A 25451-nucleotide genomic window follows, 5' to 3' on the forward strand; every position below is an offset into this window, starting at 1 on the left:
ACCAAGACCCTGCTGAAAAGGCAGCAAAGTGCCATTGGCAAATCACCCCCAGGTTCGCAGTAGGGTAGTTTGTATTTTTCCTGTTTAACTCCAACCTTTACCCCTTCACCTCTGAATTCTTTGCTACCCCATGCAAAATCTACCACGAATAGGGCTTTGTGATTTACCTGAGATCCTTCTCCTCTTCCCTTTATAATGCCCACTAAGCACCCATCTTCCCACCATGGGTGGTGAAGGTCTTTTGAATTTATAATTATAGCAGTGAAAAGCCCCTCTTCTGTACCCCAACCTTCCTCCTTGCCCATCGTGCACTGGACTGGATCAGAGTTCTCAGACTTCCAGACCCGCATGTGCTAATCACAGCGCCGAGGTGATGATGCTCCAACTATCGCAACACAGACTCATTTACCTTCCAGAGAAGGGCAATAGGTCTCTTTGTGACCATGCGGCACATGACATTTTCCTGTTCCCTGCTCAGAATCACTTTAGGAGGCAGAATTGCCTGGGATAAATCACTGTGGTGCACATTGCTCAGGCCCACCCAGTAGCAGTGTCAGAATGTGATGTGCTCCTGTGGGGGGTGGGTATGAGTCACCTTTTCCAGCTTTGGCCAGTTCCTGGGCTTTAGCATTCCTTCCTCAGAGGTTATCCTGAAGATAATGTCATGGGACAGGGCCAATCCAATATTACCCATTCCCTAAGGAGGACTCAATCTACGGCATCTTTTGAGTAAGTGCCTGTCAGATATTATTTATATTATGGTAGTTCCTAGGGGCCACTGATCAGGGCCACACTGTTATGTGTTGTACGCCCATTTAAGGATAGTCCCTTCCCCCGAGTATAAAATGAGAGACAACTGGTGAATACAACACACAGATGGAGTGGTGGTAGTGCAAGGGGGGAGGGATAGCTCAGTGGTTTGAACATTGGCCTGTTAAACCCAGGGTTGTGAGTTCAATCCTTGAAGCAGCCATTTAGGGATCTGGGGCAAAAATCTGTCTGGGGATTGGTCCTGCTTTGAGCAGGGGGTTGGACTAGATGATCTCCTGAGGTCCCTTCCAACCTTGATATTCTAAGGTAGAGACAGTTTTGGCTAGAGCAATAAGCTGCCATCTGTGCACTCCAGCTGCCTAAAACATTGTCAAGCGTTTTGTAGGTGTCATGGCAGAGGTGGAAGCAGTTTGGAAGAACCAGTGTGGTGGCTTCCCAGATGTTTATAGTGAGCTCCTGCCATGTACACAGGGTGGTATGGGAGAAAGCAGACAGGTGCTGGTTGGAATAGTGAACAAACAGACAACCAAGTCTGCTGTTGTTGGTGGAGCAGAAGAGATGGTTGATGTCTCAGTTGTGTATAAGGCTGTCTACACTACCATTTATGTTGGTATAACTTATGTCATTCAGGGGTGTGAATAAGTCACCCTCCTGAGCAACATAAGTTACACTGACCTAAGCGCCGGCGTGGACAGTGCTTTGTCGGCTGCTGCCGGCTCATTGGGGGTGGATTAAGTCGACGGGAGAGCTCTCTTCCATCGGTTTAGAGCGGCTACACGAGAGAGCTTGCAGCTGCACCACTGTAAGCTCTCTCGTATAGCCATATCTCAGAGCTAAAAGGAAATGAGCCATGCTGGACTTAAATGAGTTTAACCTCACAACACCCTGCAGAGACAGGGGAAAATTATCCTCATTCTACACATGTGGAAAATGAGGCACAGGGACAATGGTCATATAGGAAATCAGTGCCAGAGCCACAAACTTGAACCTATCTCTCCCGATTCTCAGGCTAGTTTCTTAACCACTGGGCTACCCTTCCCATCTATGCTAGGCAAATGCAGTCAGTTTAGAAGACAAGACATGCCCTGCACGGCTGGCAGTGTCACCTGTTCATTGTGTCAGAATAAACATTTTAAAAATATGAAAGCCTAACGAGCACACAGGACCTGCGGCTGTGTTTGTACCATGGGGAATGATGACTGAAAAGGAGGCATTTGAGCAAGTGTCCTGACATCCCAGTACTTTATGCCCATTTTTTTCTGTGCCACAGGGAAGATTCCTATTCCCCTTTGTCTGCACTGCAAAGTCATTACAGTGATTTTGGTACATCACATTGTACATGAAATCAAGGTGGTGGCTTACCAAGTAAAACAGTGTGTCATCCCTCCCCACAAACCCCTTGTAATCCCAGCCCAGAGACTCAGTGAAAGACATTCCCTTTCCATGACTCATCAGAGGCTGTGTGTGGTAACTGGAGCTCACATTGGTAATAGGGGCTCTAGGACACAGGTGTGTGTGTAGGAGGGACTCTAAGGAAGAGCAGCAGATATCTATAACCATTATCTGACCAGCTGCACTCGACAGTTTTGGAAAATAAAGTCCCTAGTTCCACACCTGGTTATGGGGAGATGTTCTCGCTGGGAAGACTCTATCCTCCAAAGCCTTTGAGTTCAGGAGGATCACGGTTGCTGGGAGACCCTGCTTCTGTCCTACTTTGCGATGGCTTTAATGGAGGATGATTAGTTTGTCTTCATTAGCACTTCAGCATGCTAGATGCTTCCCAAACAGAAGATAAGGCCCACTCCCTGCCCCCAAAGAATTAATAACCTAGAACAGTAGCAGGCAGACACTGGGATGGAAGCTTCGGGAAGGGGCATGGCATGCAAATGAGCCAGGAACCCTGAGAGTGATGGGCTTTGTCTTGATAGTACAAAATATTTATAATCCAGAGTGGGGGTGAGGTTTTGTCAGCAAAGAGACGGATGGATGATCCCCAGTAACTCCACACTCATGGTATTAGCCAGCTAGTCTCTGGCAGGCACGGTGAGAGAAGTGGGCTTTCGGGATGGATTTGAATGAGGGACTTCGAGTGACAAGGCCACGGCGCCTCACTATGTCAAATGGGGAGAAAGTGACTGCATGAATGATTAATCAGAAAGAGACACTGAGGCTGGAGTCAGAGCCTACAGTTCCCCAGGGTGGAGCTCTGCTATGGAGCAAAGGCGTATTTCAGAACTCTCTGCACTTGTTCTGCTTCTGCAGTAATGCTGATGGCATCGGGACTTGCTTCCTGTTAGCCGTCTATTAATGATGATGGACAGAGCAAAGGAAAGTGAACTGAAGTGTCATCACTGAACTACGTCCCCCACTGGGCAGTGTAAGGGCTGAAATTACTTTCTGATCAACACAAGATGAAAAGAGGATGTGAAAGTCAGAAATAATGAAGCATTCCTATTGACAAGGGAGGTCACTTGGGGAAGGGGAATGGTACAATCAATGAAGGAATTCCAGCTAGAGGTAGGAAAGGAGGTTATTTACTATGGCCCATGTGACCCTTCCCCTCTCTCCGGAGAGGAGCAGCAACTGCACTGGCAGTTTTGCTGTTGTGGCCACCTCTCCACTGGCAGCTGCACTGAGACCCATCAAACTCATTTCATATAGGCTGCCAAACAATTGGCAGATGGTAACAATACTTTAGTCACTATGGAGCTGCCTAGTGGTTTTCATTTTCAGCACTGAAACTTGGGACTTGCTTCCTCCATTGCTCCAACAGAGCCCAAGTCACAGGCTTTTGCCTGAGGAGGTGATTGTGGTATCAATTAATGGTGTCTTTTTGAATGACATACATGTGCTTAGGAGACTATTTGAGAAGGGCTCATTTTAGAAAATTATGCATAAAATGAACAAGCAAAAAAAGAATTTGGGGCCAAATTTTCAAAAAAGTGCCTGAAAACTGCACACCCACAACCTTTTGTGCAAGCAAAACCCGTGTCCGTGCATGCAAAAGAGCCTCTGTGTGTGCAAAATGGGGAAATGTGTGTAACGCTGACAGACCCTGGTCGTTGTCAGGTGGGATCAAACCAGGGACCTCTGGAGCTTAGTGCATGAACCTCCACCACATGAGCTAAAAGCCAACTGGCTGTTAGCTAAGGCTGTAGAGCAGACTCATTTTTTCTCTCTCTCTAAGGCCTGGTCCACACTAACCCCCCACTTCGGACTAAGGTACGCAAATTCAGCTACGTTAATAACGTAGCTGAATTCGAAGTACCTTAGTCCGAACTTACCGCGGGTCCAGACGCTGCAGGCAGGCTCCCCCGTCGATGCCGCGTACTCCTCTCGCTGAGCTGGAGTACCGGCGTCGACGGCAAGCACTTCCGGGATCGATCCCAGAAGATCGATCGCTTACATCCGGACCAGGAAGTAAGTATAGACGTACCCTAAATGGTCTCGGTGCCACTAGATGGGACAGAACACCACACCCAGGAGGTGTGCAAACAAATACCCATTTCTGTAGGTGAAAATCTTGTGGAATCAGTTAGGAGGAGGGCTACTTAGAACATTTGGCCCCTATGTTTTGGAAAATATTGCCCCATAGCCCTGTGGACTAGCATTGGCTGCATAGTTATCTCTGTTCAGTCAGGGCAATTATTTAGATTGTTTATTACCTGACAGACTCTATGGCACTGCTCAAAAGTTAAAAAACTAAGAATATATAATATAAACTGTTAAATCTTTGACATGCTCATGGAACAGCCTGTGCATCAGTAATGAAGCAAGCAGGTCTCTTAACCAGGACAATAAATATTCTGCACACAGATAGTGCAGAGAGACAGAATCCGGACTTCTTGGCATAAGTTGTGCTTTATTTCTCAAATACAAAAAAACATAAATTCAACAAACAGTGGGAGGTTCCAACCTCTGAAATAATAAAAGATACCAAAGCAATGAGAGGGTCCCTCTTCAGAGTCCAGAATGCTATTGTCTATACATATAGCACATATATATAGGGACACAATCTACAGTATCGCTAACATCCGTGTCTCAAGATTCAAGGCACTGCAATGAGTTCAGCGCGCTGGCTTATTGTGCCAGGGCTTTTCCTTCGAGCCAGTGACTGCCTTATGTTGAAGATATCCAGAATAAATCTCTTGTTGTCACAGACCCTATTTGTTTCCTGACAGTGACACTCGCTACAGGTGGTTTGTTTCAGGATGCGCTGGAGTGCTCCACCCTTTGGTACTGAGCATGTGCAAAGTTTCCCCTTCTTCCAAATCTTCGCCTGAACGTGTTTCCTTTCAACAACCTGCCGGACAATGACTAAGGTCAGCTAGGAGCAGCTGCTGTTATCAGTGTTTTAGTGTTTACTTTTCTTCCCCTCTCACCTCATGGTGGGCACAGAATCCCTCCTTGGCATCTTCCTAAAAGACATGCTCTAGCTCAACCAGAAGTTATGGGCTTGATGCAGGAAGTACTGGGTGAAAAGCTATGGCCTGTGTTATACTGGAGGACAGACTAGATGGTCCCTCCTGGCCTTAAAAATCCATGACTCTACTAATTTATAAGGAGGGTGTAAATGGCAAGCTAAAGTCCTTCCTCTGCATCTCCTGCAATGCCCTTCAATTCTGATCTGTGATGCTCCCTAGTCCAACCCTGGGCTCCCCACATAGCATGGCTAAGAGTGCACCTCAGTGCTGACATGCAGCAACCCCTGCAATTTTCTCCCCAATTACCCCCGGGTCTGTTAATGCACCTCAGCCCTGACCTGTCGCAACTGTAATAGTGTCTGAGAATAAGAACGTGAAACTGTCCAGTCTAGACTCATTCTCCGGAATGAATCAAGTACAAATAAATAAATGGCACAAATCAATCTTCCTCGCCACTGATGAGATGATTAAGATTTTTAGTGATTCATTCACAGACATTTTGCTGACTAGTTATCAATCTAAGGACTTGACTATACAGGAATACTCAGGAAAGTTAATCCAAACTAATTGGAGGTGTGAATTTAAATTGGATTGGTTAAACTGCATTAAACATCTGTGTGGATGATCTCATTCAGAATTGAGGCCTGGCCTACGTAAGCTGCCTTGCGTCGACCTAACTATGGAAGTGGCTACACTAAAAGTTTGCTCCCACCGGCGTAACTGCCCCGCTACGCTGACTTAATAACTATACCTTCACGATGTAGTTAGGTTGATGCAGTGTCAGTGTGTAGCTTATATCTATTGTTAATGGCTTTCAGAAACCATCCCATAATGCCCCACACTGACAGTTAAATTGGCGCAAGCGCTCCCAGTGAGGACATGCACTTCCAATACCAGGGCCGGCTCTAGGATTTTTGCCACCCCAAGCTAAAACAATTTTGGCCGCCCCCCCCCCCCGTTTTTTAATTACCCCACCCCCGGCCCCGCCTCAACTCCGCCCCTTCCCCAAATCCCCAGCCCTGCCTCCTCCCCCCAAGCTCTCAAGCCTAGGAGGGAGGGAGGGAGGGAAGGCCACTCGGGATCTCCCCCTCCCTCCCAGGTTCTCAAGCCTGGGAGGGAGGGGGAGATCCCGAGCGGCCGCGGCGCGCGAAACAGCTGATTCGCGTGCCGCTGCTCCCCCTCCCTCCCAGGCTTGAGAACCTGGGAGGGAGGGGGAGATCCCGAGCGGCCACGGCGCGCGAAACAGCTGATTCGCGCGCCGCTGCTCCCCCTCCCTCCCAGGTTTGAGAGCCTGGGAGGGAGGGCGAGTAGCAGCGCGCAAATCAGCTGTTTCGCGCGCCGTGGCGTGCGAGCGGCAGCAGCAGCGGAGGTCAGCCAGGGCACATTTTTAGGGGCGGCAGGGGCGGCATTCTGGCGCCGGCCATGCCGCCCCTAAAAATGTGCCGCCCCAAGCACCAGCTTGTTTTGCCGGTGCCTAGAGCCGGCCCCGCCAACACAAGGAGCATAGTGTGGACATGCAAAAGTGATTTAACTACTGAGGTGGCTGTATGACGACATAACTTAGGTCAACATAATTCTGTAGTGTAGACATGCCCTTAGTAACACAGATCAGTTGTTTTTCGGATGAATAACTGGGGGCCTGATCCTTTGTGTACTTTACAAAGACCCCCTACTAAAGTCATAGGGTAGGACCCTTTGACCTGGAAAAGAGCCAGCACCACAGCATACGTACCGTTTCCTTGAGAACTGCTGGTCGATCTCCTCTAGAGACTGTCCTTTCGTTTCCGGAACAAAAAGATAAATAAATATAACAGCTGCCACTCCCACTACTCCATAGAGAAGAAACATCCATGACAAGCCTATGGCATCTACAGAAACAAGTTCGAAAGAGTGAAGGGTTAACAAGAGATAACACCATTTGCACTGAATGTCCTTTTGCATATGAAGCAAGTTGGTATCTTGACCAAACTTCAGTTGTGTTCTGTGGGGCCATTGTACTTAGAGAAGCCTGTAAAACATAGCAGAGAAACACACAAGGCCCGGATTGTGAATCAGCCTATGAGAAAGACAGCTCCCAACTCCAGAACTCTGAAGTACTGACATCCCAGTCTCTGCCTGCCAGAGCTGTGTAAGGAGCAGGGATTAACCTCGGCTCCAGAGGCCAGGCAGTACCTGATGATTTTCTCAGTCTAGTGCATCAGACAGCGCTGCTGGCAAGACAAGTTGAAGAGCAAGGGGTTCCAAAAGTTGCAGGCTTGCTGCTTTCCAGACTGATTCAGATTCGCTGCACTCGGCCAGTACAACATTTCCATTGCCAATATCACAAAATAACCGAATGTGAAAGAATTAAGCAAAAGCTATGGTGTTTTTATCACCATGGATGACACAGAAGCTGCAGGGAGCCACTTCTAGCAGAGATAAAATCAGCCTGGCTCCTATCAGAGTGGCCAAGGAATGGTGCCCTTTTGTCTCACCTGGTAGTATAGGAGGGTCCCAGTTCAAGGCTTGACTACAGAGTTACACACAGAGTGAGTTCTTCACACATGGGTTGTGTCCATTCTAGTACCTAACCACTAGTAGCCCGAAATGATACCCAATCCCCACACAGCATCCTGTGGCCAGTAGGGACATTGGCAGCCTGGCTGATTCTAGTATAGGGTTACCATATTTCCACAAGCAAAAAAGAGGACACGGGGGGGGGGGAGGAGCCCCGCTCTAGCCCCGCCCCTGCCCCGCCCCATCCACTCCCTCCCACTTCCCACCCCCTGATTGCCCCCCTCAGAACCTCCAACCCCCCCCCGCTCCTTGTCCCCTGACTGCCCCCTCCTGGGACCCCTGCCACTAACTGCCCCCTAGGACCCCACCCCCTATCTAAGCTGCCCTGCTTCTTGACTGCCCCCTCCTGAGAACCCCCTACGACCCTACCTGTCCCCTGACTGCCCCGACCCTTATCCACACCCCCACCCCATATTCACACCCCCACCCCCAGACAGACCCCCGGGGACTCCCATGCCCTATCCAACTGCTCCCCGCCCCCTGACAGGACCCCCAGAACTCCTGACCCATCCAACCCCCTCTGCTACCTGCCTGCCTCGATCCCTCTCCACACCCCTGCCCCCCTGACAGCCCCCCCAGAACCCCAGACCCATCTAACCCCCCCTGCTTCCTGTCCCAACCCCTCTCCACACCCCTGCCCCCCTGACAGCCCCCCCCCAAACTCCCGACCCATCCAACCCCCCCTCCCTGTCCCCTGACCAGGGCCGGCTTTAAAGAGCCCAGGAATCGGGCTGCACTCTGGCCGGGGTTGCGGGGCTTGGGGCCGGGCCGGAGGTGCGCCGGCGCGCTCGGCCGGAACCAGGGCCGGCGCTGCTGGGGCCCGAGCCGCCGGAGCCGGGGCCGGCACTGCTGGGGCCCGAGCCGGCGCTGCTGGGGCCCGGGACAGGCCGGGGGTGCTCGGCCGGAACCGGGGTCGCCGCCCTGGGGCCGGAACTGGGGCCGGAGCCGATGGGGCCGCCGGGCGCCGCTCGGCCAGGGCCGCGCCTCCCCGGAGCTCTCCTCCTCGCGCCCCCCCCGCCCCAGCTTACCTGCTGCTGCCTCCCACTTGCCCCTGCTTCTTTTCAGACTTCCCGCGAAGATCTGATTCGCGGGAAGCAGGGGAGGGGGAGGAGCAGGTGGGCGGAGCGTTCAGGGGAGGGGAGGAGGGGGAAGACAGCTGCGGGGCCGGACAGCGTGGTAAGGCTGCAGGGGATGGGGGGGAGCCGGGAAGGGGCTTTGGGTGCCCAGCGGCGCTTGGCCGCCGCTTTTCTGTCTATAAATAGCCGACCGGGGGGAAATCCTGGACATTTTTAGATTTTTAAAAATCCCCCCCGGACGGCTATTTATAGACCGAAAAGCCGGACATGTCCGGGGAAATCCGGACATATGGTAGCCCTATTCTAGTAGCCTGACAGTAGAGAACTGAAGGGTGCTTGGACTGCATTTAGAAAGGCAAACAGGAAATGTGGACTATACATACCAATGAGATCAAGGAACGAGAGGCTGATCAGTAAATTAGCAGCCCAGTTAAAGCTGTTGCAGAAGGAAAAGGCCCTTCCTCTTATTCCAGCAGGATAGATCTCACTGAGGACCAGCCATGTCACTGCAGAGAGGAAAGAAGGAGAGACAACAGCATCTTTAGGCAACTTTAGTGTGAAAGGGTGTGGGAAAGTTTTAAGGCTGGATTTTACCAGGGGCTGAGCACTGGCCTATCTCTGCACCCACTGAATTCAATGTTAAAGCTTCAACTGACTTCAACAGGAGAGTGCCAAGGCTGAGAGTTTTTTAAAATCCCACCTTTACTATTTTGTGGAGGAAAAAAATACAAATACAGAGACAAACTACATGCAAAGGCCCAGGGAGAGGGACCCAGGAGGAATCTGCAGAAAAGCTCCTAAAAACCCAGTTACCTGAAGCTACATTTGGGACATAAACAGGCTCAGTTCTAAACAGCAGGATAAAGGCAGGAGACAGAGCTACATTTTGTCTAAAACCAGAGACACCCCTTGTAGAGATGGGAACAGTACACACAGTGAGGGGTCTCTCATGCTCAGGGAGGCCATTTCCAGAAAGATGAGCAGGGATGGCTGCTCCCTTTAGACTTGGTGGGACGTATGCAGCTCAATCTTGGAGCATCACACCTAACACTTACCCAGTCGTGTGTCTATTTTACAGGATTCTAGGCAGCTGTTTCTATTACATGCATTTCATTATAAAATAATAATAAGTACTGGGCCCCTACACTGTGCTTTTTGGCCATGGAGCTCAGTGCTTTACACAGGTGGATAAGTAGTATTAGCTCAGATTTGCAGATGGGGAAACTGAGGCACCGAGAGGTTAACTGATTTACCCAAGGTTGCACAGTAAGTATGTGGCAGAGCTGGGAATATAATTCAGTTCTCCTAATCTCCAAGGGACCACACTACCTGTCACAGAGTGCAGGACATTTCAGTATATAATCTGGGTATGTTCCAGAAATAATTCAGTATTTTGTGAAACCGTATGTGATGGCATAAAACAACTTAAAGGGATGCTGTTAAGTTTATGAGGCCTACCATGGACCTACTATCTTTTTACTTAGATCTTTTTAACTTCATTAGATGTGGTTTCCTTTTCCCCCCAATAAAAACTTCAGTATTACTGAAAACAGAATAAATAAATGCCAGCATGCTAGCACTCACAAGCAGCCCCGCAGTAACAAATCCTTCATGCAAAGAATTCAGTCAAGGAGCAGATGTTAGTGGGATACTTTCAAAGGGGTAACTATAAATAACAATAAATAAAAAGCAAAAATGATTCAATTTTTAAATTATTCAAAATATCTATTTAGGCAAGTATAATACAGCTTTCATTGCCTAAAATAAAAGGCAGTTGGAATGAGGATAGGTTGGGTGTGCTTTCAACTGCGGATTACCTATCAAATATGGTCCAGGCGAGTTATGACTAAAAGCCATTGCCAGGTGGCAAGTGACTGGTAACACCTGTGAAATGAGTTGATAATCTCACTTCAGTTCCTAGTGGATGGGCATCTACACCCCAGTTGGCAGTAATGACTCTCAGAAGAGATGCGGAAGGTCGATAGGGCCATGCAGACCCAGGGACCAAAAATTGTGCTGTGAGGCACTGATGTATACTGGCCTTTTGGACAGTGAACAGTAACTATTTAAAAAACACATGAAATTCCAGATGTAGCTTCAAGCCAATGCTTCCTTCTCTTATTATGTGCTGTGAGTTTTCCAAATATATTTTAAAGCCTAGAGATGGACCTGCCAGCTAGAGTAAGGAAGAAGGGAAGGCTGCACTTGACTGGGACTCAGGATATATGGAGTCTACTCTCAGCTCTGCCACTGACCTCATGCATGACCTTTGGCAAGTCACTTAGTCCCTCTGTGCCTCAGTTTACCATCTGTAAAATGGGGTTAATAATTCCCCCCTGCCTCCCAGGGGCGTTGTGAAGATCAGCTCAATGTTTGTGAGGTGCCCAGTTTCTACAGTGATGAACACCACAGAAAAAGCTATAAAAAAAATAACTCAGAGGTAATATGTATGGGAACTTTACACTGATGCTGTACCAGACCTCCAGTCTGCAGGGCTGGAGCGGTATGAATTCATTCAGGTAGGCATGAGTGTGGGATATTTTTTCAGTTGCAGGACCCTCAGCTGCCTTGTAAAGCAGGTGTATAGCAAATGTTTCCAGAGTGTGACGCTCAGTCATGGTTTTATACTATGGGTTATGGCAGACAGAGCATGTATAAACTCCATACTTACTTGGTCCAAATCCAATTGAGAATGCGCTCACAAAGGCCATCATGCTCAGCAAAGTAATCCAATTTAAAACCATATGTTCCCTATTGGGAGTATCACTGAAAGGAGAGCTTGTGTTTTGCACCGTCTCTTCATTGGCCTGATTTGGCAGGTCCATTTTCTGAGTGCGGGAAGACTCTGTAATAATCTCTCTGTTTCTAGTGCTGTCAAAGTCTTTTGTAAGACCCTCTGGTCTGGTAAGAGCAAAACCGGGACTCAGTTGACTTTCACCAGCAGCTGAAGTCCGTGGGATGTACAACGCAGCTGGTTGGGAGGATACTGGCTGTATGGGATGTTGTGCTATGGTGTACGAAGCATTGGGCTCTGTGGCAGTCTTACAGTCTCTGGCCTTATCCAATGGAACAGTCCAGCTGGTGAGGCCAATAGCAGTGACGGAGACAGACATCACCACACACCCAGCAATCAATAATACCCTTCTGCCGGCCTTATCTGCAAAAACCATTGCAACTAAGGTTGCAATCACCTTCATCACCCCGAGCCCTACAGAAGCCAGGACAGCAGATGAATCATTCTGAAATCCCACGGAGCGGAAGATTTTGGAAGCATAGCACAGGACATTAGGTTGCCCGGTGAACTGCTGAAAGAGCACCAAACCCAGGCCAACCAGAGTCCTGCTTTTCATGTTGTCTCTAGACCTGAAAAGGTCAAGAAAGGAATAATGCTTCTCCTTACATGGCTCTGGCTTTGCTTCCTCTCCATCTTCATTGTTCTGCAGTTGAATGAGGCCCTTATGAGAGTCACAGTCCCATAGGTTTAATACAACAGGCTTAGCCGGGAGAAGCAGGATACTGAGAAACTGTATGACAGTCGGTGCAAGAGCCAATCCAAACATGTATCTCCATCCCTCAGTCATGTCTGAGAAGATGTAGTTCAGCGCATATGAAAGTAAGATGCCCACGGTTATGCCAGCTTCATAGAGAGACACCAGCAGCCCTCGCTGATGAGCAGCCACCATTTCGGAGACATAGATGCAGCATGCCATGGACGACAAGGAGATTGCAAACCCTACAGTCATACGTCCAAATACCAGCCAAATAAGTGACCCTGCCAATGTTAGAATGAGGCTGCCACACAACAAGATTAGGTTGCTGACCAGTATCGCCCTCCTCCTTCCGTGACGGTCAATGAGGATCCCACCAACCAAAGAGGCAAGGAGAGCCCCAATGAGCAGGGAACTCACAAGGATTTCCTGTTCAAAGCAGCTGAGGTGGAAGTCCATCTGCAGTTGCAGTAAGGCACCAGAGATAATCCCCAGCTCATATCCGAACATTAACCCACCCAGGAGAGAGACTGTTGCAGGCAACAGGAGGACCAGCAATGCACGACCTGGAAAGCAAGCAAGCAACAGTGGGATTTCAAAGATTCACTCTGCTGGCTTTATAATGAAAACTATCTAGTTACACAAAATGGAAAAAGCTGTTCTGATAAAAGGAGGCCCAGGTTTTCAGCATGCACATTTGCGCACCTAAGTTACACAAACAATTACAACAATTGGGTGTACAATTGTGGTAATCATGCCTATAAACAACCAAGCATCTCTCTGGGTATGTATTTATGGAATTACAATGAGTGTGCATTCAGTCGTCACAACTGTGCATGCAGTTTAGTCATGGAAAGGGGCGCACATATTTGTGCTCACAGTTCTGAAAATGTGGGCCTGGTGTGTGAATGTGAACACAGTTAAGACTTAGATGTAACTGGAAGTCAGTGATTTATAGTGGAGAAGCCAGGGTAATTCCCCCTTAGACTGTCCAAACTATTCTGTATGTTCAACAACTTCCCAGCCAGGGGATGTAGTTTTCTCCTTTCTGTACTTTTCTGTGGGTTGTGTTACCATTCTGATGCTCTAGTCCTCAGTTTGTAACTTAGAAGCATCTGTGCGGGTTCTTTTCACCACCTAGGAATTTCACAAATAAATCATCAGAGGAGCAAGTTACTGTCTCTATGTGCTGAATACTGACACCCCTGCCTGTTAACTCTCACACCAGAGAGCCAGAAAGGACCACTTGGGCCATCCTGTGAACCCTTTGCTGCTCATTACCGCATTCCCTCTAACGTCTTACCTAATCCCTCCTTAATTCTCTGCAATGGTCAGGCCTCCCTGGGAAAAATGTATTCCATTCCCCTGAAGTCCAGCATAAACTCTGACTTCCTAAGAAGATCCTTCCTCCTTGTCCTACCATCATCTTTTCATTACAAGGGACGTCCAATATTTTAGATCCAAACTTCCCCATTCCAAGATCTGACTTTAATGTATCTGACTTTTAGTGTGGTAAATTATTTCCATCAGAAATTCTAGGTCAGGATACTGAGGTTCTAGACAGTGTTATGCTAACACAATTGATTGCCTTTATTTACAGCTTCCTGCACCATTATTTCACTTGTTTCCCTCGTGTTGTGTCTCTGGCCCTCCATCTGAGCCTGGGCAGGGAGACAGGACTCGCTGAGGTAATAGGAGTAGAAAATATTAAACTAACCGATTTTGTGCCCCCTTTCTTTCCTCTGACCATCTCCATTTTTAAGTCCCTTTACTAATGCTAATAACAGAGGCAGAGATCTCAAGGACTTCCCTTTAATGTCTCCTCACCAGATAAGTGGTATCATATAGCCAGGCCCCTGTGCATTGCATGATTATGTGTGTGCAGGTAAATTGCTGCATGAGTGTGGATTATTTTGAAATTGCAGCACAGTTATGCTCCAGAATCTCATTAGCTAAAAAGAAGTCTCTAGCCCTTATCACTACAAGAAAGCCAAAGGGAATGCAAAACCAGGTTGGTGGTGTGTGCTCTGAGAGGTGTGAAATGCTCCAGTCACCTTAATTTAAGTCTGAGGACGATTTAAACTTCAGCATTAACTCTTTCACTGCTGAGTATTTTAGCAGGAAGATAGAGCTTGTTTTTCATTGCTGAATGCAATGGAAGAGGTTGGGAGTGCCTGTAGGGGCATACAGCTACTTGCTGTCAAGGTGTTGCTGGGGTGGTGGCTCAATCCCTCTTACCCCCTGATTTAAAACCACCTCTACCTCTGACCAAAAGGGGGAGGCTAAGAGGAAGTGCATCCTATCCCCCTACCAAAGGCCTCAGCTGTTCCGTGGGAACCAAAACCCAAAGCCACTCCCCACACTTTCCTGGATGCTGAAAGCCTCCAGCTCTGCCCTGAAAATTTCTACCAGACTGGTAGGTATGGTCAGTACAGGCAGTTGAACCATACTGAAAATAAAACAGTGGGGCAGCACAAAATAAACTGAGGCCTGGGGTAAAATCCTGACCTGACTAGGAGCTTTCCCACTGACTTCAGTGAAAGCAGACTCTCTCTCTCATGTGGTCTACCCACAAAGTTGCACCATTTTAATTAAAGGCATGATTTTACACTGATTTAATTAAACTGATATGACTCTATACGTGTACTCTCTTATGTCGGTTTAAACTGGGTTTATATCAGTTTCACCTGCGTGGGTAAATGTACAGGAGCAAGTTAAACCAATAAAACCAGCATGAAGACAATATAAGAGAGATCATACACAAAAGTTGCACCGGTTTAACTAACCAGATTTAAATTCAACTGGTGCAACTTCTGTATCTAGACAAGCCCTGAATTTAATATCAGAATAAATCAGATACACAAAGAATACTAACTGGTTTGGACTAGACTAGTGGTGGGCAGTTAGGAGTAGAGTGCTTGGCCATGCCATATAATCCCTAGGTCCCTGCCACAAAATCCTGGGGCCTCAGTCTCATCATTTAGGTCTAATGCCCCACACAGGATACCAGCCCTTTATATGTAGCCTATTAGAGTTAAATTAGGGCAGGAGTGTTCTCCAATGGTAGCAGAAATTAGAACCCCTTCATTCTATTTCTGCCTGTATCTCTGATGTGACACATGACCTTGGTCAAGTCACTTAACTTTTCTGTGCCTCGTTTTTCCATTTTTATACAATAGGGATAATAATACAGAGCTACCTGCCTGAAGGAGGTGTTTGTGGGACTTAATTAGTATTTGTAAAGTGCTTTGAGAGCCTTGATGGGAGGCACTAGAAAAGGAAAAAACTATAGTGAGAGAACCTGATAAGTGGAAAATAAGGACGAACTGGGCAGTGGTGTTAAAAAATATTGGCTTGTAATAGAGAATTACTTCTCCTGGCCAGGCTTGGGCTCTGCATATTTCTTTGTGACAAAATCCTTAAGTTCTCTGGGCAAGGGACTGTCACTTCATCTGTGTTTGTACAATATCTAGCACAATGAGGCCCGAAACCTGATTGGGGTATTTGGGCAACACCAATGATAATCGTACAGATAATGTTCACCACTCCAAATGACCTATTTCTCCTAAATGTTGAGCTGCAGGCATGAGTTTGTTCTGTAATATGCTGTTTTCCAGCATGTGACACTGATGCTTTGTTACTAGTTTTGCTTTAATTTAAAATACTGTTATTTTAAATAGACTATTGGAAAAAAATTATGGAAACACCCACTGAAATATGGAAAAGTTTCCTCAACTAGAGCTTTATAAGATGTTTTGCAGTCTGTGCTTTACAGGAAGCGTCTATATTTAGCTTCTAATTACAGTATGCAGTAAAGGTTATTTCTCAGTAAAGGCTATATTTACATTTGTATTTATTCTGTGGCGTTTTGTCGTGCCATTTGTATTCATTATGTCACTCATGACACATGCCAAAAACCACCCTCCATGCAGTTACCTACACTTAATCACTTCTTGCACACATGTAATATAGATAATTAGAAACAATATTTGCTCAATAAGAACAGAAAGGGGACAGGGCCATTCTACTGTACTTCTCATTATCTTTGTGGGCACTAACGATTTATGACCTTTGATTTAAATCCAGCTTGCTATTCAGTCAATTCCAATGCTGTCATGGGGGCTCAATCACATGTGTCCCTGCACTTGGCTTTCACATTTGCACTCTTCTCTTGAATCTTTACTTAATGTCACAAGGGGAAAAAGTTTGGTGGGTCTCACTGACGCCTCTCTGTCAAGTGTGCACTCGGCTCAGGTCTAGAATAGTAGTTGGTGGTGCCAGGATTCAGAGAAACTGACTTTTGTACCACTAAAGACATTCTTTGCATAAGACCAGTACCAACACTCTCATCAATGCAACTTCCTTTAACAAAAAGTTGAATAACTGGTTCTATTTCTCAGTTGTTCTGTTCCTCCGCTCAGCCCAGGAAATGGGGCTGGGGACAAAGTTGGCTTTAAGCCACCTTTTGTGCTCCTTGTATTCTAAGGGCAAGCAGTGGCTTCTGGCAAAAATCAGCGCCTCTGAGCAGCTTTAACTGATGCTCTGACTGCAAAGCCCCCCTATGGGTGTGCTAGGTCACAGTGTGAGATGCCAGTGCCCCAAATACTGGCCATGCTCCATGCACACTGAGGGCTGGCAGAGAGTGTTCCAGCTGCTTGGTTCAATGGCTGGGGAATTATCTGTCACTGGGAGTTCCCCAGGAGCTGTTTCCTCCCCGTCATATCACCAGAGTGGCATTAATGGGCTGGGGCACAGAGCTGGCCTATAAAGTTTGCTACGAGATTTGGTAAAAAGATTTCTAAATTCAAAATTTTGTCAAAAATCAGTTTGAAAATTTCAACTTTTTCTGTGTGTGAAAATGTCATCGTGTTTTTCGGATCCTTTCTGTTAGCTATGTTTTCATAAGACTTCTGGTCTGGTGCTTCCTGTCCACAAGCAGTTAGCAATAATAAAAAGACACAGCTACAATTCAGCCCCATGGGATACAGCACCCCACATGCTCATGCCTGACTATAGAGTTCTGGCTCTACAGAGCCTTAAAAGTGGTCTGAAACTTGCCAATACCAAACAAAATGTGACTTCTATATTCAAAGGGGGCTAATGATTTTGGATGTCTCTGTTTTTGGGTGTGCCTGATACACCCACAGGAGCTTGATTTTCAAAAAGTGCTGAGCACCCACCCTCTGAAAAAAATCAAGCCCTTTTAAGGTGTGTGAAGTTGGCACCCAAAACTAGCAGCCCCCAAAATCACCAGCCTCTATTGAAAACGGAGACCGGTGTGCTAGAGTTGGCTGTGAGGGTGGTATGAGGATTAACTGAAATCTAAATTAGCCAGCGGAGAATGAATGACAGTGGCTCTCGGCTACTATACCAGAGGGAAAGGAGAGGACTCTAGGAAATCAGTGGTAATGTTGTAATGAAGGAAGAATTTGGAGTAATCAGTAACAGTTCACTTAACATCAAGCCTGATATCCCATGAACTCTGGGACATGGGTTGAAAGGTCTCCATCTTACAAAAACCACCAGCTCCAACCGGTGGCAGCCTCAGCAGAGAGCCCAAGGGCTGAGAGGGCCACGGAATCTGAACCCTCCAGCTCGGAGAGGGGGGGAAGCTGCCCTCACTGCCCCTGTTATGGATTAGGTAGCAGGAATCCCTCCTCCGGGCTGTGTATGTGTGAATTCAACCCAGCCTCCTTCACAGCACCAAAACTCCCTGGCGGGGCGGGTGTGTGTGAGACACGACAAGTCACCCACCGATCCATCTCTCCTCCACCCCCACAGATCCTGCCAGGAAGCACCATTCCTTAAAGGCTTAAACCATTCCCCTCCCCCAGGCGGGCTGTGAAATCCGGGTGGGGGGGAGGTCACTGGGGCTGGGAGAGAAGCAGCAGCAAAGCGGGATCACCAGCACAGGCGAGTGACAAAGCAACCCCCAGCCCGGCCCCCTGGATTCCGTCTGGAGCCAGCCAGCCCCGCAACCCCCGCTGCGCCCCCAGCCCAGCGCCGGGCGGGCATGGCACTTACCCATGGCGATGCGAGAGGCCGGGGAGTTCGGCTCAAGTTTGTTTCCAAACAGCCCGGGACAATCCAGCAGGGAGTGGGCAGTAAAACCCAAACCGACTGATTCAGGTCCCTCGGATCATCTGTGCCTGGGGGGGATCCGCCCCCGCTGCAGCAGCAGCCCTGAGTAGGGGGGCCCTGAACCAGACCCGGAGAGGAGCGGGGCTCCCCGACCCTGGACCGGGGATCCACATTCAGGATCCCCGGGCAGCCAGACGCTAAAGTCCTGCGCTCTTCTCTCCTGGGGCGGGACTGGGGGCGGGGTGCCCCCCGCTCTGGCTGGGTGCCCCAGGCTTGGGCACGCCTTGCCTGCCACGACCCGGCTCGAAACCCTCCAGAAACTCCCGCCCCAGAAACTTTCCCTTCCCCGCCAGCCCCCCTAGCGCCCGGCGGCGATGAACCCGGGGGTGCTGCTGTACAGCGCCACGTTGCTACAGCCCTGCCTATTGCAGCTGGGACGGCGGAGCCTGGGGGTTGTAGTCCTGGTTCCCCGGCCCGGGGACAGCTGCCTCGCCAAGGGCTTGGTGGCTGTGCAGAGCCCGGAGCGAGCAGCAGTCGGCAGAGCTCCCAAGAGCTCGCTCTGTACCCCTCCCCCCCGTAATGGGGTATGCCCTGTCTCTTCCAGCACTGAACACACACTCCGACTCCGCTCCAGGGAATTATTGTTGATCCTCTTCCTTTTGCGATGAAGGATTTCTGCAAAGTGAGTTCCAAGGAGGCAGCTTAAATCTCATGCATGAACCCGGCCCTCCCTTGTTCCCTAAGAATAACGGGGCGGGGGTGGGGGTGGGGGGTGTCTCTGGGTGTGTGGGGCGCAGTGTAATCAGGCTGTGACAATTATGAATATTATGAAGGAGATCTAAACTGTCCCTCATCACAAACAAAAACACAAACCCTTGCAAAGCGCATGGCGCATCCTCACTGTTCCTCTACCTCTGGGATTGTATTTATAAGGTCCTTGGGACCTGGATCTTTTCTTCACAGCCCTCTGTAAAGGCCCTAGTACACTGGTGATGTTATAGAACTGATAGATGAGAAATAAACCATAAGAGTTAATAACACCTGACCATGCAAGTTTTCTAGTGCTCCTGCTGAACGTATCATGACCCCTGAGTTAAATGCTCAGGTTCTGAAGCTCAGCTTTTATTGGTGCATTTCTAATTGTTCTAAATGCATGGATCCAGGGCCAAAGTAAGACTTTCTGCTGGAATTACAGATCTACACCAAACCTCAGCCCTAAATATAGTATATGCTATATATCATTTTAGCAGTGCATGTGAAATGCTTCACTGCTGATTGCAGGGGGTCTGGATAGCTCTGGCAGGAAGCCTTTGCTTCTAGAGGACTGCTTTAAAACCAATGCAAGTAACCAGTGCAAGTGGAATAACCAGAAGAGATTGGCAACTGATGGTTCTTTGGTCCTGCTTTGGGTTGGAAAGGGGTGTACACCTCTACCTCGATATAACGCTGTCCTTGGGAGCCAAAAAATCTTACCGTGTTATATCGAACTTGCTTTGATCCGCCGGAGTGCGCAGCCCCGCCCCCCCCGGAGCACTGCTTTACGGTGTTATATCAGAATTCGTGTTATATCGGGTCGCGTTATATCAGGGTAGAGGTGTATATTACAAAAAACAATCCAGCAGGACAGAGATAAGGAAGATTTCAATGTCAAGGGCTGTCAATGTCAAGACCCCATTAGGCAAAGTACTTCAGTAGTGTTTAGCTTTAAGCATAAGCTTAAATTCATCTCTGCTCAGCAAAGCACTTAAGCATGTACATAAAGTGAATGTAGCGAAGACAATGGGACATAAGCCACTGGTTCCTTGAATCAGGGCCTAAACTCACACATCCAAAACCAAAACAAATAAACCCAATCTTTAAACATGGGGTTTTACAAAATCTAATATGTGTTTTCATGATTATTTTAATCCAATGAAAACACTTCCCCTCAGTGCTATAAGCTCAAACCATAGAGTATTAGGCTTGTGCATGAGAGCCAGAACATGAAAGTAACTATAAAAAGTGAAACTAACTAGCCAAGTTTCATCCCCCCCAAAATGAGAGGACTACGAAAGCAAACAAGTTGGATAACTAATGAAAAATACATTTGATTGTAAAGATTATTTCAATGTTAATAATCTCAGGCATTATTTACCTTAACAGGGAATTCTAGATAAATATTTAAAAAGCAACCTTTTTATTCAGAAAACCATGATGGTACCCAGCTCTTTTTCAGGAAAAAATACATTAAGTCTCTGCTCCCGAGGAATCCAGTACTGCCAAATCTCATGATTTAACTGCGGGGTTTACAATTTCCCCCCTTTAAAGTCATAGGTTCCTGGACTCATGTGACTAGAAAGAATCTCAGCTTTCTCTTTCTTAAAAGGAAGTTTTTAACCTTTATGGTTGTGGAGTAAATATTGAAATCGTGAATCCTAAAGGTTCAAAAAACAGAAGGAAAATAAAAAGAACTTCAGATTTACTATTTTAAAATATCTAATGATTTTTTAATCCAGTCTCATGACTTTTGGGGGCCAGACTTATCATTTTTGTACACTTGAGACTGGCAATATAGGAAATTCTACATCTTTTCAGCACTGGATATGCCAACATTTTGGAAAGTAGGTTGTAGGCCATCTGGTTTGAAACTTGAGCTTGATCAAAGACTTGTTTTTGTTCCCTCTCAAAGACACAGATCTAGTCTATTTTTAAAAGTGTTTCAAGTCATCCACACATTTTACAGATTAAATATACACGTCCCATTCATCTTTAGTTTCAAATGCAAAATAAGTATTTAAAACTACCACTTCCAAATTCTTTTATCCAGAATAAACTCACAACTGCACAGGGACCTTATGAAAGGTAAAGAATGGCTTCAAACACTGAAGATGACCAATAAGATCAACAACATTCAAGGAAGCAGCTTTTCAAAGGGATTAAGGAATGAGAGTTGAAGGATTTGGTAACCATAGCAACTGTTTCAGTGATGCTAATAATCATGCAAATTAAGTAATGTACTTTAAAAGCCAGACCATAAGTTGTGAGCATTTTCAATCAGCTTTAATCACTGCAGGACAGAAAATCCTACAGTTTTACAGTATGAAATGTACACACAGCATACACATAGCCCAAGTTGAAATTAGGATTCTCTTGAGAATGGGTTATCCTGTGTGGAAGTAATCAGGGGAGTAAAATGATGCTATGACAATGCAGAAGTTCCAGGGTTTTCTAATTAATATAGAAGTATGTTAAGGGGCTGATGTAAAATTCTGATTGGCTCTTATAGCACTCAGAGCCAAAATGTTTTGTTCTAATTGCTAATTAAGTATCTCCTTATCCTGAAGCTATGTGTGTGAGACTGATTGACCATTGTGATGTCTATTCTGAACTCTGGGAACACACGGAAAAATATGGGGTACTTCTGGTGGATGCCCTGTGATTTTCTCTGTATACTCTGCCATCCAGAATGCAGTCGTTGAGCTAACAGGGGAGATGTTGGAGTGCCCCTGCTAGGTGGCCCTGAGGTGTATGTGCAGTGCCTTTTCAAGTATATTATGCAATTGACAAAGGGAGGTGTATGACACAGATTTTCACACAGGGCTGGAGAGTGAGCCTGCCCCGCACTCACTTGGCAGTGGTGGCTCCTGTCCTGTGGGGTTGGGCTGGCTCCCTGTTCTGGTCATTGTAACATGGTGCTCGTGGTTGCTTGGTGTTGTGACCCTGTGCACCATGTTGCAATGCCACTCTCTCAAATTTGGCTTCGGCACCCATCCGTCATGATGGAGGGCTGGCCAGGCCAAACCTGAATGGCTTGGAGTGGGGAGCCAAGCCCAGAAGCCGCCACTGCAGGGTAAGCGAGGGTTGGTCTTGTCAAGCTGTCTGGAGTGGCTCAAGAGCATGAGTACCAATCTCGGGCAGACTGTTACAAACCAGAGCACAAACCCCAAACTGGTTGTGAGCTCTATACTGAGATTTCACCAACCAAGCATCAAGTGTGAACTGCTCAAGCACTACAATAGCCTTAACATGGAGTCACAGACAGTCCCCTTGGGTACACCAATCTATCTTGCCACCTAGGCAAGCTTGCCTTTGCGATAGATGGTCCCTTATGCCAAAAATGACAACAATATTCAGGTTACTTCCAGTCCCAAAGCACCAGTCATTTACCCCAGGTCAATTGTACCTTAGATCTCTCACCAAAGACAATGCTTGTAGCCCACCCTATAACAAACTATCTAAAGATTTATTAACCAAGAAAAAGAAATAGAGATATTTACAACGTTAAAGTAGGTAAAAAATACAAACACAAATGAGTTATAGTCTTAGACTCCAAAAGGTGGTAGAAGCGTCTATAATAAGCAAGCTCTATATGTCCTGTAGGGCTAACCCAGGCCAAGCATGGGGATCTTTTGCTTATGTTTAGTAATCCTTACCCCTCGAAGTCCTAGCAGCATAAAGATACAGTTTCTTCTTGTCAGGAATTTTTATTCCCTTCCCCCAGAGTTCAAGCTGATGGGACAAGTCCTCGTGCACGTCTCCTCTTCATGGGGGGGGGAGGGTGTGTGGGGGCAATCAACAAAGTCTTTTGTCCTCTGATGTTTGTCTGGTGTCTATAGGCCTTCTTTTGTTGGGCAGGAGATAACACCTTATGGCAGGGTGGACTAGGTCCGGAGCCCCCCTGCTGGAGGCCTCACGGCCCTGTATCACCTTGCCCCAGAATAGAGCAGCAAGAAGTCCTCCAGGCAGCCTAGAGTGGCTAGAGTGGCTGTAGAAGAGTGGCCAATCAGAAGGGCTGCTGGAGTGATTAATAAGGGGCCGGAAGGACTTTATAAAAGGCAAGCAGCAGAGCAGAGCCTTCAGTTGCTGTGTGGAGCTCGATGAGGGAGGACTGGGTGCTTGGCTGGCTAGACGAACAGCAGGACTGCGGATAGCTCACCGCAGAGAGCTCACCAGACAGAACTGAGCCCAGCGAAGGCTGCCAAAGACCTTGGTGCCTGGCTGGCTGGATAGAATAGCAGCAGAGCCGTCAAAAGGTCAGTGTGGGCAGGCTGAGGCTTGGGGACTGAGCACAAAACCTCACGTCACCAGACCGGGGTACTGAGATGGGCCCCGGCTGGGTGTCTGAAGAAGGCAGTGCCTCTACGAAGAAGCCTGAAAGCTATGGCCCCATACCAGGGCCGTGATAAGAACTTGGGAATCTATACCCCGGAAGGCAGGACAGCATGTGCGGCTCGGCCAGAGGCTGAGCTGCTGAAGACCAGCCGAGAGGACCAGTGGCTGGGGAGTGCTCGCGAGAGGTAGATGCCACCCTGATGTAAGACCAAAAAAGAAAAGGGAGCCGTCTGCAAGAGGTGGGTGTCCCGCTGTGAAAAGAACTGTTTGCAGGCACTCTCGACCAGAAAAAAGGGGGCACGCACGAGAGGCGGGTGCTGATGCCGTTACATATCTCCTGTGGCAAACTGTATTTCACACTTGGTAATACTTCTCTCCTGACTGGTAATTTACAGTTATAAAGAAAACACTTACATATTACTTTATAACATGGAATACAGATATTTATAAGTGAGATTAATGCATTCAGCAATTTACAAGCATTTCATAAAGTCTAAACACAAAACACATTTTTATAATGCTAATACCTATTTTAACACAGAGGTAAGCCAGACTGATTCCAGCTGTACAGTGTACAATTGAGGCCTAGGGGCCTTGGCATGAGCTGGCACCTGGTCTGCCAGCATCATAGGGTTCACTCACCAGCCCTCTCCCTCCCCCCCACTCCCAGGGCCTCCCATGTGCACCAGGCCAGGATTAGGGTTGTGGTGCTGGGACAGAAAGTGCTGCTGCAGGTGTTTGGTGCCCCATCAGTGAGGTGAGGAGAACATGGTGGAGAAGTGCACTCATTGAATAGGGAGGCTACATCCACCACTGAGTCCACTGGATTATGGTGCATTTAAAATTTTACTTGTGTGCATACAAGTCTCTCTACTTGTAAATAGCTAGCTACACGTTTGCTAGTTCTGCGAGATTTGTAGGCTTAGACTATCTCAATGGTGAAAGCTAAACTAGATATTAGCTGTACAGCTCTAGCTGATGAGGGGAATGAGACCAAATGGTCAATTAATTTGAGTACTGGAAAACCACCAGGAGAGTCTTCTGACTGGGGATGGTTTTAAAAAACGAAACCTAAAGCCAGTAGGTATAATTGAAAATAGTACCACGACGAACAACTCATTGGCCCCTTGGTTGCAAAATCTGGCTCTGCCACTGCAAGAATAGAGGTAGGGTTCCCTTGAGTTTGGATTCTCTCTTTGGGGAGCAGTTATAGCACATGCATTCCTTCTGATGGATTCCTGAATTTCTTCTGAGGCTTTTTCTTACATTATTTCAATGTGTGAAATCGAAATAATGGCTTTTCTGTGACTTTTCAGCAAACTATTGTCCAGGTATGTGAACTGCCAACAAATCTGCTTTTAAATATCCTGGAAGGATCCTGTTCTCTGGCAGGGTAATAAACATTAAATACCTAAGATAGCAAGAAGGTGTGGCTCTGTGGGGGGAAAATATCTTTATGGTTTGTTTACATAAAGAGGCAGGTGAGAATACATCAATATGTTTGGCTGGTGCATCAACATTGCAGTCAGCTGGGTGTCACGAACCTTTCAAACTAAACCATGAGGAACTGATACAATATGCAGTGGGAATAATTGAAAATGTGTTTTAAACAATCCTTTGAAAAGCGACCTGAAATGTTTCTTTCACTCTGAAGTTGTGTAAATAACAAACTTTTGTCCTATACATGTAAACCATGTATATTCTGAGCCTGACCCAAAGCCCACTGAAGTCATTGGAAACACTCGTATGGGCTTTAAATCATATCCTCTTTGTGCAGCTGCTGTAGCACATAACTCCATGAATTAAAGGTTTTGTGTGGTCTTCCATGGAATGGGTCTTTGGGGACCTGGAAGAGTCATATCTATAGTGACAAGTCTGTGGCCACTTGCAGACACAGCATTAGTTCCGAAGGATCCTGCAAAGGAAGAAAGGCTCATGCCTCCTGTTCTCTAGCATATTTCTTG

At 47.3% G+C, this 25451-nt stretch overlaps 1 protein-coding gene across 1 annotated transcript; it reads right to left on the reverse strand.

The window, feature by feature from the left end:
- Positions 1-4977: 4977 nt before the first annotated feature.
- SLC2A10 (solute carrier family 2 member 10) lies at positions 4978-18343 on the reverse strand. The gene is made up of 5 exons (XM_065414717.1): positions 18340-18343; positions 11499-12881; positions 9211-9333; positions 6928-7063; positions 4978-5074 (listed from the first exon to the last, which is right to left on the reverse strand). The coding sequence occupies exons 1-5, from the start codon at positions 18341-18343 to the stop codon at positions 4978-4980; spliced, it is 1743 nt and encodes a 580-aa protein (XP_065270789.1).
- Positions 18344-25451: the final 7108 nt, after the last annotated feature.

Source organism: Emys orbicularis, chromosome 12, assembly GCF_028017835.1.
Source record: "Emys orbicularis isolate rEmyOrb1 chromosome 12, rEmyOrb1.hap1, whole genome shotgun sequence".
NCBI classification, from domain to species: domain Eukaryota; kingdom Metazoa; phylum Chordata; order Testudines; family Emydidae; genus Emys; species Emys orbicularis.